Here is an 11,409-nt window from a genome sequence, read left to right on the forward strand (position 1 = left end):
TACTAACGAAGGACTAGTTCACCAGGGGTATATTACTAACGAAGGACTAGTTCACCAGGGGTATATTACTAACTAAGGACTAGTTCACCAGGGGTATATTACTAACTAAGGACTAGTTCACCAGGGGTATATTACTAACTAAGGACTAGTTCACCAGGGGTATATTACTAACTAAGGACTAGTTCACCAGGGGTATGTTACTAACTAAGGACTAGTTCACCAGGGGTATATTACTAACTAAGGACTAGTTCACCAGGGGTATATTACTAACTAAGGACTAGTTCACCAGGGGTATATTACTAAGGACTAGTTCACCCGGGGTATATTACTAAGGACTAGTTCACCAGGGGTATATTACTAAGTACTAGTTCACCAGGGGTATATTACTAACTAAGGACTAGTTCACCAGGGGTATATTACTAACTAAGGACTAGTTCACCAGGGGTATATTACTAAGGACTAGTTCACCAGGGGTATATTACTAACTAAGGACTAGTTCACCAGGGGTATATTACTAAGGACTAGTTCACCAGGGGTATATTACTAACTAAGGACTAGTTCACCAGGGGTATATTAGTAAGGACTAGTTCACCAGGGGTATATTACTAAGGACTAGTTCACCAGGGGTATATTACTAACTAAGGACTAGTTCACCAGGGGTATATTAGTAAGGACTAGTTCACCAGGGGTATATTACTAAGGACTAGTTCACCAGGGGTATATTACTAACTAAGGATTAGTTCACCAGGGGTATATTACTAACTAAGGACTAGTTCACCAGGGGTATATTACTAACTAAGGACTATTATCATAATATAACTGAGAGACTGAATGTTATTTATCATAATATAACTGAGAGACTAAACGTTATTTATCATAATATAACTGAGAGACTAAACGTTATTTATCATAATATAACAGAGAGACTGAATGTTATTTATCATAATATAACTGAGAGACTAAACGTTATTTATCATAATATAACTGAGAGACTAAACGTTATTTATCATAATATAACTGAGAGACTAAACGTTATTTATCATAATATAACTGAGAGACTAAACGTTATTTATCATAATATAACTGAGAGACTGAATGTTATTTATCATAATATAACTGAGAGACTAAACGTTATTTATCATAATATAACTGAGAGACTAAACGTTATTTATCATAATATAACTGAGAGACTAAACGTTATTTATCATAATATAACTGAGAGACTAACCGTTATTTATCATAATATAACTGAGAGACTAAACGTTATTTATCATAATATAACTGAGAGACTGAATGTTATTTATCATAATATAACTGAGAGACTAAACGTTATTTATCATAATATAACTGAGAGACTAAACGTTATTTATCATAATATAACTGAGAGACTGAACGTTATTTATCATAATATAACTGAGAGACTGAATGTTATTTATCATAATATAACAGAGACTGAACGTTATTTATCATAATATAACTGAGAGACTAAACGTTATTTATCATAATATAACTGAGAGACTAAACGTTATTTATCATAATATAACTGAGAGACTGAACGTTATTTATCATAATATAACTGAGAGAGAGATCATAATATGAGACTGAACGTTATTTATCATATTTAAAACGTTATTTATCATAATATAACAGAGAGACTGAACGTTATTTATCATAATATAACAGAGAGACTAAACGTTATTTATCATAATATAACAGAGAGACTAAACGTTATTTATCATAATATAACTGAGAGACTAAACGTTATTTATCATAATATAACTGAGAGACTAAACGTTATTTATCATAATATAACTGAGAGACTAAACGTTATTTATCATAATATAACTGAGAGACTAAACGTTATTTATCATAATATAACTGAGAGACTGAATGTTATTTATCATAATATAACTGAGAGACTAAACGTTATTTATCATAATATAACTGAGAGACTGAACGTTATTTATCATAATATAACTGAGAGACTAAACGTTATTTATCATAATATAACTGAGAGACTAAACGTTATTTATCATAATATAACTGAGACTAAACGTTATTTATCATAATATAACTGAGAGACTAAACGTTATTTATCATAATATAACTGAGAGACTGAACGTTATTTATCATAATCGGTCACAAGTGTTTCTCTAAAAGCTGTCTGGGTTTAAATATCTTCTATTGTACAGAAAGCTGAATCAATTATTAGATTACTTCCCCAGCAAGAAAAACAAAAATTGTCGCTCAAACAGGGGAATTAACTAAATGTCACTACTGACAACCAAAACCTAACCGGTGGGGTTTTAGGAGGGGTTCTGAAAGACACTCACAGGGATGTCCACTGAATGTTGACCCATTCTGTAAACGTGGCTCCATCCCTAACACTCACCGAGAGGCTGTGTAGGATGATGTGTTCTGGGGACGAGGGGGAGGAGCTCGCCGTCAGTGTGACGGTGGGATTGCTGGAAAGGCTGAGCGGCAGGCTCTGATTGGCTGCTGTCTGAAGGAAGTATGTCCCTGGAGTCCCTGTAGGGTGCAGGTGGAAAGACTACACACACACACAGTGATTGTTGTGATAGTGAGATTAAAAGAGGATTACATCAACATTGTGTCTACATCTAAAAGGTAATATTATGGTCTAATCCAACTCACAGGTAGGATCTGTAAGGTCTGCAGAGCAGCAGTGTTGAGGGTGATGGTCTCTGTGTCACTGGCACCAGCACTGTCTGAGGCTGATAGAGACACCAGTCAGTACACACACACACCACTCACACACACACACACACCAGCACTGTCTGAGGCTGATAGAGACACCAGTCAGTACACACACACCCACACACCCACTCACACACACACACACACACACACACACACACCAGCACTGTCTGAGGCTGATAGAGACACCAGTCAGTACACACACACACACACACCCACTCACACACACACACCAGCACTGTCTGAGGCTGATAGAGACACCTGTCAGTACACACACACCCACACACCCACTCACACACACACACCAGCACTGTCTGAGGCTGATAGAGACACCAGTCAGTACACACACACCCACACACACACACAGCACTGTCTGAGGCTGATAGAGACACCAGTCAGTACACACACACCCACTCACACACCAGCACTGTCTGAGGCTGATAGAGACACCAGTCAGTACACACACACCCACACACACACACCAGCACTGTCTGAGGCTGATAGAGACACCAGTCAGTACACACACACCCACACACACACACACACACACACACACCAGCACTGTCTGAGGCTGATAGACACACCAGTCACTACACACCCTTACTTCCCCTCCCTTGTACTGACCCAGGTGTGTGATCTGCAGGGGGATCTGCAGTGCTGTGACGGGCCGGGAGGGGGAGCTACAGCACTCCTCCAATCGCGTGACTCGGATCTGCAGGGAAGGGCTACCTGGCCCAGTGCCCGCCCCTAACGGCACCTGAGTCTCCATCAACTCCTGAAGACCCTTCAGTAACACTACACACAAACACACAGTATTATCTGCAGTAGTAACACTATCACTAGTTTGTTAACATGTATGATTTAAACATGTTGCTGATACTGGATATGAGAGGTCAGGGGTCAGAGGTGAGGAGAGGTAAGCGTCAGAGATGAGGTGAGGAGAGGTAAGCGTCAGGGGTGAGGTGAGGAGAGGTAAGCGTCAGGGGTTAGAGGTGAGGAGAGGTAAGCGTCAGGGGTTAGAGGTGAGGAAAGCGTCAGGGGTGAGGAGAGGTCGGGTCAGAGGTGAGGAGAGGTAAGGGTCAGAGGTCAGAGTAAGGGGTTAGAGGTGAGGAGTGATGAGAGATAAGGGTCAGAGGTGAGGAAAGGTAAGGGTCAGGTCAGAGGTGAGAAGTGATGAGGTAAGGGTCAGAGGTGAGGCCCAGGGGTGTTACCGTGGAAGGGCAGTTCCTTGTGATTGGCTACTTGTCTCTTGATGCTCCACCACTTAGATCTGAGCCACTGAGGAGAGCGAACACTGCTCCACCCCCCCGCAAGCTCCTCCCACTTTAACTCATTCTCATCATCCACATCCAACTCCACTATCCTGCACACACACACACACACACACACACACACACACACACACACACGGAGAGAGAGTAAGCCAGAAGAAGTAGACACCAGATAAAGGTACTTTCATCAATAAAGCTGGTTTGAATTCTGCTTTCTAATAAATGTAATTACCCACCCAGACCCCCACCACCCAGACCCCACCACCCAGAACCCCACCACCCAGAACCCCACCACCCAGAACCCCACCACCTAGACCCCCACCACCCAGACCCCCACCACCCAGACCCCACCACCCAGACCCCACCACCCAGACCCCCACCACCTAGACCCCCACCACCCAGACCCCCACCACCTAGACCCCCACCACCCAGAACCCCACCACCCAGACCCCCACCACCCAGACCCCCACCACCCAGATACCCAACCCCCACCACCCAGACCCCCACCACCCAGACCCCCACCACCCAGACCCCCACCACCCAGATACCCAACCCCCACCACCCAGACCACTCCCTACCTGTGTACTAAGCTGAGATCCTGGTCTTTGGTCCACTCCGTCCCTCCACTCTGTTTCCAGTTGAGGTAGTTGAGCCATTTAGAGCGACACTGTTTCTCCGACCGCGTTCCCACCAGATCAGCTACAGCCGCCCACGACACCCCGCCCGTCACCGCACGGCCCGGACACACACCCGCCAGGGCGTAGACACTGTCCGATAGACGCCTCTCCTCCTCCTCACTCCACTTCCCTACACACACAGACAACTGTAAGTCCCGCTTCCTAAAGCATAAACCCTCCAGGATAAAGTATCTGACCTGCTTCCTAAAGCATAAACCCTCCAGGATAAAGTATCTGACCTGCTTCCTAAAGCATAAACCCCCCAGGAGAAAGTGTCTGACCTGCTTCCTAAAGCATAAACCCTCCAGGATAAAGTGTCTGACCTGCTTCCTAAAGCATAAACCCTCCAGGAGAAAGTATCTGACCTGCTTCCTAAAGCATAAACCCTCCAGGATAAAGTGTCTGACCTGCTTCCTAAAGCATAAACCCTCCAGGATAAAGTATCTGGCCTGCTTCCTAAAGCATAAACCCTCCAGGATAAAGTGTCTGACCTGCTTCCTAAAGCATAAACCCTCCAGGATAAAGTATCTGGCCTGCTTCCTAAAGTTTATCCTGGAGGGTTTATGCTATCTGGCCTGCTTCCTAAAGCATAAACCCTCCAGGATAAAGTATCTGGCCTGCTTCCTAAAGCATAAACCCTCCAGGATAAAGTGTCTGACCTGCTTCCTAAAGCATAAACCCTCCAGGATAAAGTATCTGACCTGCTTCCTAAAGCATAAACCCTCCAGGATAAAGTGTCTGACCTGCTTCCTAAAGCATAAACCCTCCAGGATAAAGTATCTGGCCTGCTTCCTAAAGCATAAACCCTCCAGGATAAAGTGTCTGACCTGCTTCCTAAAGCATAAACCCTCCAGGATAAAGTATCTGGCCTGCTTCCTAAAGTTTATCCTGGAGGGTTTATGCTATCTGGCCTGCTTCCTAAAGCATAAACCCTCCAGGATAAAGTATCTGGCCTGCTTCCTAAAGCATAAACCCTCCAGGATAAAGTATCTGACCTGCTTCCTAAAGCATAAACCCTCCAGGATAAAGTGTCTGACCTGCTTCCTAAAGCATAACCCCTCCAGGATAAAGTATCTGACCTGCTTCCTAAAGCATAAACCCTCCAGGATAAAGTGTCTGACCAGCTTCCTAAAGCATAAACCCTCCAGGATAAAGTATCTGACCTGCTTCCTAAAGCATAAACCCTCCAGGAGAAAGTATCTGACCTGCTTCCTAAAGCATAAACCCTCCAGGATAAAGTATCTGGCCTGCTTCCTAAAGCATAAACCCTCCAGGATAAAGTATCTGGCCTGCTTCCTAAAGCATAAACCCTCCAGGAGAAAGTGTCTGACCTGCTTCCTAAAGCATAAACCCTCCAGGATAAAGTGTCTGACCTGCTTCCTAAAGCATAAACCCTCCAGGATAAAGTGTCTGACCTGCTTCCTAAAGCATAAACCCTCCAGGACAAAGTGTCTGACCTGCTTCCTAAAGTTTATCCTGGAGGGTTTATGCTATCTGGCCTGCTTCCTAAAGCATAAACCCTCCAGGAGAAAGTATCTGACCTGCTTCCTAAAGCATAAACCCTCCAGGAGAAAGTGTCTGACCTGCTTCCTAAAGCATAAACCCTCCAGGACAAAGTGTCTGACCTGTGTTGCAGGTGTCCTTCATTAGTCGGCAGCGGTCTTTAACAGACGAGGCGCTGCGGCCCAGAGCGGCTCCTATGGTGGCCCAGTCATTACCATGCTTCTGTCTCAGCCTAAACACATCACATCCTCAGACTGCAGCACATATGGACTGGAGACACATTTAGAGGAGGAAGTGATGTCATACTCACTCTTTCAGCTTGTTGATCTCCTCAGGAGAGTACCTTTACAACAACAACAGCAACAACAACAACAACATCAGCTCACACACACCAACCCACCAAAACTCTGTGTGTCTGGGGGAGGGGGGTATGATGTGTGTGTGTGGGGGAGGGGTTGATATGATGGTGTGTGTGGGGGAGGGGTTGACTATGATGGTGTGTGTGTGGGGAGGGGTTACTATGATGGTGTGTGTGGGGGAGGGGTTACTATGATGGTGTGTGTGGGGGAGGGGTTACTATGATGGTGTGTGTGTGGGGGAGGGGTTACTATGATGGTGTGTGTGGGGGAGGGGTTACTATGATGGTGTGTGTGGGGGAGGGGTTACTATGATGGTGTGTGTGGGGAGGGGTTGATATGATGGTGTGTGTGGGGGAGGGGTTGATATGATGGTGTGTGGGGGGGGGTTACTATGATGGTGTGTGTGGGGGAGGGGTTACTATGATGGTGTGTGTGGGGGAGGGGTTACTATGATGGGTGTGTGGGGGAGGGGGAGGTGTGGGGGAGGGGGTTGATGATGGTGTGTGTGGGGGGAGGGGTTACTATGATGGTGTGTGTGGGGGAGGGGTTACTATGATGGTGTGTGGGGGGAGGGGTTACTATGATGGTGTGTGTGGGGGGAGGGGTTACTATGATGGTGTGTGTGGGGGAGGGGTTACTATGATGGTGTGTGTGGGGGAGGGGTTGATATGATGGTGTGTGTGGGGGAGGGGTTACTATGATGGTGTGTGTGGGGGAGGGGTTACTATGATGGTGTGTGTGGGGGAGGGGTTACTATGATGGTGTGTGGGGGGGGGGTTACTATGATGGTGTGTGTGGGGGAGGGGTTACTATGATGGTGTGTGTGGGGGAGGGGTTACTATGGTGTGTGTGGGGGAGGGGTTGATATGATGGTGGTGTGGGGAGGGGTTGATATGATGGTGTGTGTGGGGGAGGGGTTGATATGATGGTGTGTGTGGGGGAGGGGTTACTATGATGGTGTGTGTGGGGAGGGGTTTACTATGTGTGTGTGGGGGGGGGAGGAGGTATGATGAAGTGTGTGGGGGGAGGGGTTACTATGATGGTGTGTGTGGGGGGGGGGTACTGACTTGCCCACATGGTTGCGGTTATCGTACATGCGGAGGACTCGTCGGTAGACGGCGAACAGCGGTCGGTTCAGACCCCAGGCCACGCTGCGGTAGAAATCCTTACGCTCCTCCTTAGACATCTCAAAGATGATCTCAGCTGGGTCCTCCATTCCCCGACCCTGCACACACACACAAAGTAGTACAGACTCCCTAACACAAGTCACCTGGTGGGAACTCTTACCGTGTGTGTGTGTGTGTGTGTGTATGTGTATGTGTATGTGTATGTGTATGTGTGTGTGTGTGTGTGTGTGTGTGTGTGTGTGTGTGTGTGTGTGTGTGTGTGTGTATGTGTGTGTGTGTGTGTATATGTGTGTGTGTGTGTGTGTGTGTGTGTGTGTGTGTGTGTGTGTGTGTGTGTGTGTGTATGTGTGTGTGTGTGTGTGTACCTTCACATATTGTTGGATGTTGCTCATCAGGAGGTCGATCTCCTCTTTAGACCACATGCCTTGTTTCCACTTATGACCTGCAGACAAACAACCAATCACAGCCTCTGTTAGCCCACTGACCAATCACAGCCTGCGTAAACCCACTGACCAATCACAGCCTGCGTAAACCCACTGACCAACCACAGATATATGTAGCAAGCTCCATGTGCCTTTGTTAACCAGTGTGTCTTTATCCTCCTTGGTGGTGAACCAGGCCTGGCTGACAGGAGATATCTCTTCACTGTTCTGAGGATCCTCACTCTGCAAGATCTACACACACACACAGTAAAGAATAATTAAAAGGACGGGAGGGGGAGAGGAGAGAGAATGAAAGGAGAGAGGAGAAGAGGAGAGGAGAAGAGACGAGGAGAGGAGAGAGAAGAAGAGGAGAGAGAAGAAGAGGAGAAGAGACGAGGAGAGGAGAGAGAAGAAGAGGAGAGGAGAGAGAATGAAAGGAGGAGGAGAGGAGAGAATGAGAAGAGAGAGAATCAGAGGAGAAGAGAGGAGACGAGGAGAGGAGAAGAGAGGAGGAGGAGAGGAGAGAGAATGAGAGGAGAGAGAATCAGAGGAGAAGAGAGGAGACGAGGAGAGGAGAGAGAATGAGAAGAGGAGAGAGAATCAGAGGAGAAGAGAGGAAGAGGAGAGAATGAGAGGAGAGAAAGAGGTCGTGGGAGGGGTTTGTCAGGTACCTGTATCTGGGCCACCCCCTCTTCCGTAATGTCACTGTCGTCGGTGGCGGTCATTGTCACCTCGAAGCTCTCGTCTCCCTCTGACACTGAAACAATGACTTATCAATGACCCAAGACCAGCTCAGTTCATCCCTACCATTGTGACAATGAGTCATCATAATGCTGCATTAAATGTACATGGTCCTAGGGGCATTGGCAGATACAATGTAAGTAACTCACATGATGTCCCCCTAATTGCCCTGAATGCCTCAGGTTATCAGTCAACCCACCAGGGTATTTACAAACAGCATAGGAATTAAATCATCAATATGTACTGATCATATCTTTACTAATGCTGCAGAAACTTGTTTTAAAGCAGTATCGAAATCCATAGGATGTAGTGATCACAATATAGTAGCCATATCTAGGAAAACCACAGGAGGCTGGATCCTAATATAGTGTATAAGAGGACATATCTAGTGTATAAGAGGTCAGGCTGTTCCAAAGAGGTCATACTGGGCCTAATATAGTGTATAAGAGGTCAGGCTGGGCCTAATATAGTGTATAAGAGGACAGGCTGGGCCTAATATAGTGTATAAGAGGTCAGGCTGGGCCTAATATAGTGTATAAGAGGTCAGGCTGGGCCTAATATAGTGTATAAGAGGTCAGGCTGGGCCTAATATAGAGTATAAGAGGACAGGCTGGGCCTAATATAGTGTATAAGAGGTCAGGCTGGGCCGAATATAGTGTATAAGAGGTCATGCTGGGCCTAATATAGTGTATAAGAGGTCAGGCTGGGCCTAATATAGAGTATAAGAGGACAGGCTGGGCCTAATATAGTGTATAAGAGGTCAGGCTGGGCCTAATATAGTGTATAAGAGGTCAGGCTGGGCCTAATATAGTGTATAAGAGGTCAGGCTGGGCCTAATATAGTGTATAAGAGGTCAGGCTGGGCCTAATATAGTGTATAAGAGGTCAGGCTGGGCCTAATATAGTGTATAAGAGGACAGGCTGGGCCTAATATAGTGTATAAGAGGTCAGGCTGGGCCTAATATAGAGTATAAGAGGACAGGCTGGGCCTAATATAGTGTATAAGAGGTCAGGCTGGGCTAATATAGTGTATAAGAGGGGCTGGGCCTAATATAGTGTATAAGAGGTCAGGCTGGGCCTAATATAGTGTATAAGAGGTCAGGCTGGGCCTAATATAGTGTATAAGAGGTCAGGCTGGGCCTAATATAGTGTATAAGAGGTCAGGCTGGGCCTAATATAGTGTATAAGAGGTCAGGCTGGGCCTAATATAGTGTATAAGAGGTCAGGCTGGGCCTAATATAGTGTATAAGAGGTCAGGCTGGGCCTAATATAGTGTATAAGAGGTCAGGCTGGGCCTAATATAGTGTATAAGAGGTCAGGCTGGGCCTAATATAGTGTATAAGAGGTCAGGCTGGGCCTAATATAGTGTATAAGAGGTCAGGCTGGGCCTAATATAGTGTATAAGAGGTCAGGCTGGGCCTAATATAGTGTATAAGAGGACAGGCTGGGCCTAATATAGTGTATAAGAGGACAGGCTGGGCCTAATATAGTGTATAAGAGGACAGGCTGGGCCTAATATAGTGTATAAGAGGTCAGGCTGGACCTAATATAGGGTTCAAGAGGTCATACAAGAAGTTTTGTAGTGATTCATATGTTGATGATGTAAAAATTATTTCCTGGTCTGTGGTGAGTAATGAGGAGCAACCAGACGCTGCTGGTCTGTGGTGAGTAATGAGGAGCAACCAGACGCTGCTGGTCTGTGGTGTGTAATGAGGAGCAACCAGACGCTGCTGGTCTGTGGTGTGTAATGAGGAGCAACCAGACGCTGCTGGTCTGTGGTGTGTAATGAGGAGCAACCAGACGCTGCTGGTCTGTGGTGAGTAATGAGGAGCAACCAGACGCTGCTGGTCTGTGGTGAGTAATGAGGAGCAACCAGACGCTGCTGGTCTGTGGTGTGTAATGAGGAGCAACCAGACGCTGCTGGTCTGTGGTGTGTAATGAGGAGCAACCAGACGCTGCTGGTCTGTGGTGTGTAATGAGGAGCAACCAGACGCTGCTGGTCTGTGGTGAGTAATGAGGAGCAACCAGACGCTGCTGGTCTGTGGTGTGTAATGAGGAGCAACCAGACGCTGCTGGTCTGTGGTGTGTAATGAGGAGCAACCAGACGCTGCTGGTCTGTGGTGTGTAATGAGGAGCAACCAGACGCTGCTGGTCTGTGTGTGTAATGAGGAGCAACCAGACGCTGCTGGTCTGTGGTGTGTAATGAGGAGCAACCAGACGCTGCTGGTCTGTGGTGTGTAATGAGGAGCAACCAGACGCTGCTGGTCTGTGGTGTGTAATGAGGAGCAACCAGACGCTGCTGGTCTGTGGTGTGTAATGAGGAGCAACCAGACGCTGCTGGTCTGTGGTGTGTAATGAGGAGCAACCAGACGCTGCTGGTCTGTGGTGTGTAATGAGGAGCAACCAGACGCTGCTGGTCTGTGGTGTGTAATGAGGAGCAACCAGACGCTGCTGGTCTGTGGTGTGTAATGAGGAGCAACCAGACGCTGCTGGTCTGTGGTGTGTAATGAGGAGCAACCAGACGCTGCTGGTCTGTGGTGTGTAATGAGGAGCAACCAGACGCTGCTGGTCTGTGGTGTGTAATGAGGAGCA

The 11,409-nt window shown here is 46.7% G+C and overlaps 1 protein-coding gene across 1 annotated transcript in view; it reads right to left on the bottom strand.

Moving 5' to 3' along the window:
• LOC127922871 (cyclin-D-binding Myb-like transcription factor 1) overlaps positions 1-11,409 on the bottom strand; it is a 36,498-nt gene that overhangs the window by 1,175 nt on the left and 23,914 nt on the right. Inside the window, exons 3-13 of the mRNA XM_052506831.1 lie at positions 8,749-8,834; positions 8,230-8,329; positions 8,021-8,097; positions 7,596-7,753; positions 6,480-6,512; positions 6,292-6,401; positions 4,568-4,796; positions 3,930-4,081; positions 3,343-3,513; positions 2,656-2,735; positions 2,393-2,551 (exon numbers count right to left, since the gene is read on the bottom strand). Of these exons, the coding sequence (XP_052362791.1) occupies positions 2,393-2,551; positions 2,656-2,735; positions 3,343-3,513; positions 3,930-4,081; positions 4,568-4,796; positions 6,292-6,401; positions 6,480-6,512; positions 7,596-7,753; positions 8,021-8,097; positions 8,230-8,329; positions 8,749-8,834 (1,355 nt within the window). The remainder of the gene's footprint in view (positions 1-2,392; positions 2,552-2,655; positions 2,736-3,342; positions 3,514-3,929; positions 4,082-4,567; positions 4,797-6,291; positions 6,402-6,479; positions 6,513-7,595; positions 7,754-8,020; positions 8,098-8,229; positions 8,330-8,748; positions 8,835-11,409) is intronic.

Source organism: Oncorhynchus keta, unplaced genomic scaffold (genome assembly GCF_023373465.1).
Source record: "Oncorhynchus keta strain PuntledgeMale-10-30-2019 unplaced genomic scaffold, Oket_V2 Un_contig_2743_pilon_pilon, whole genome shotgun sequence".
NCBI lineage: Eukaryota > Metazoa > Chordata > Actinopteri > Salmoniformes > Salmonidae > Oncorhynchus > Oncorhynchus keta.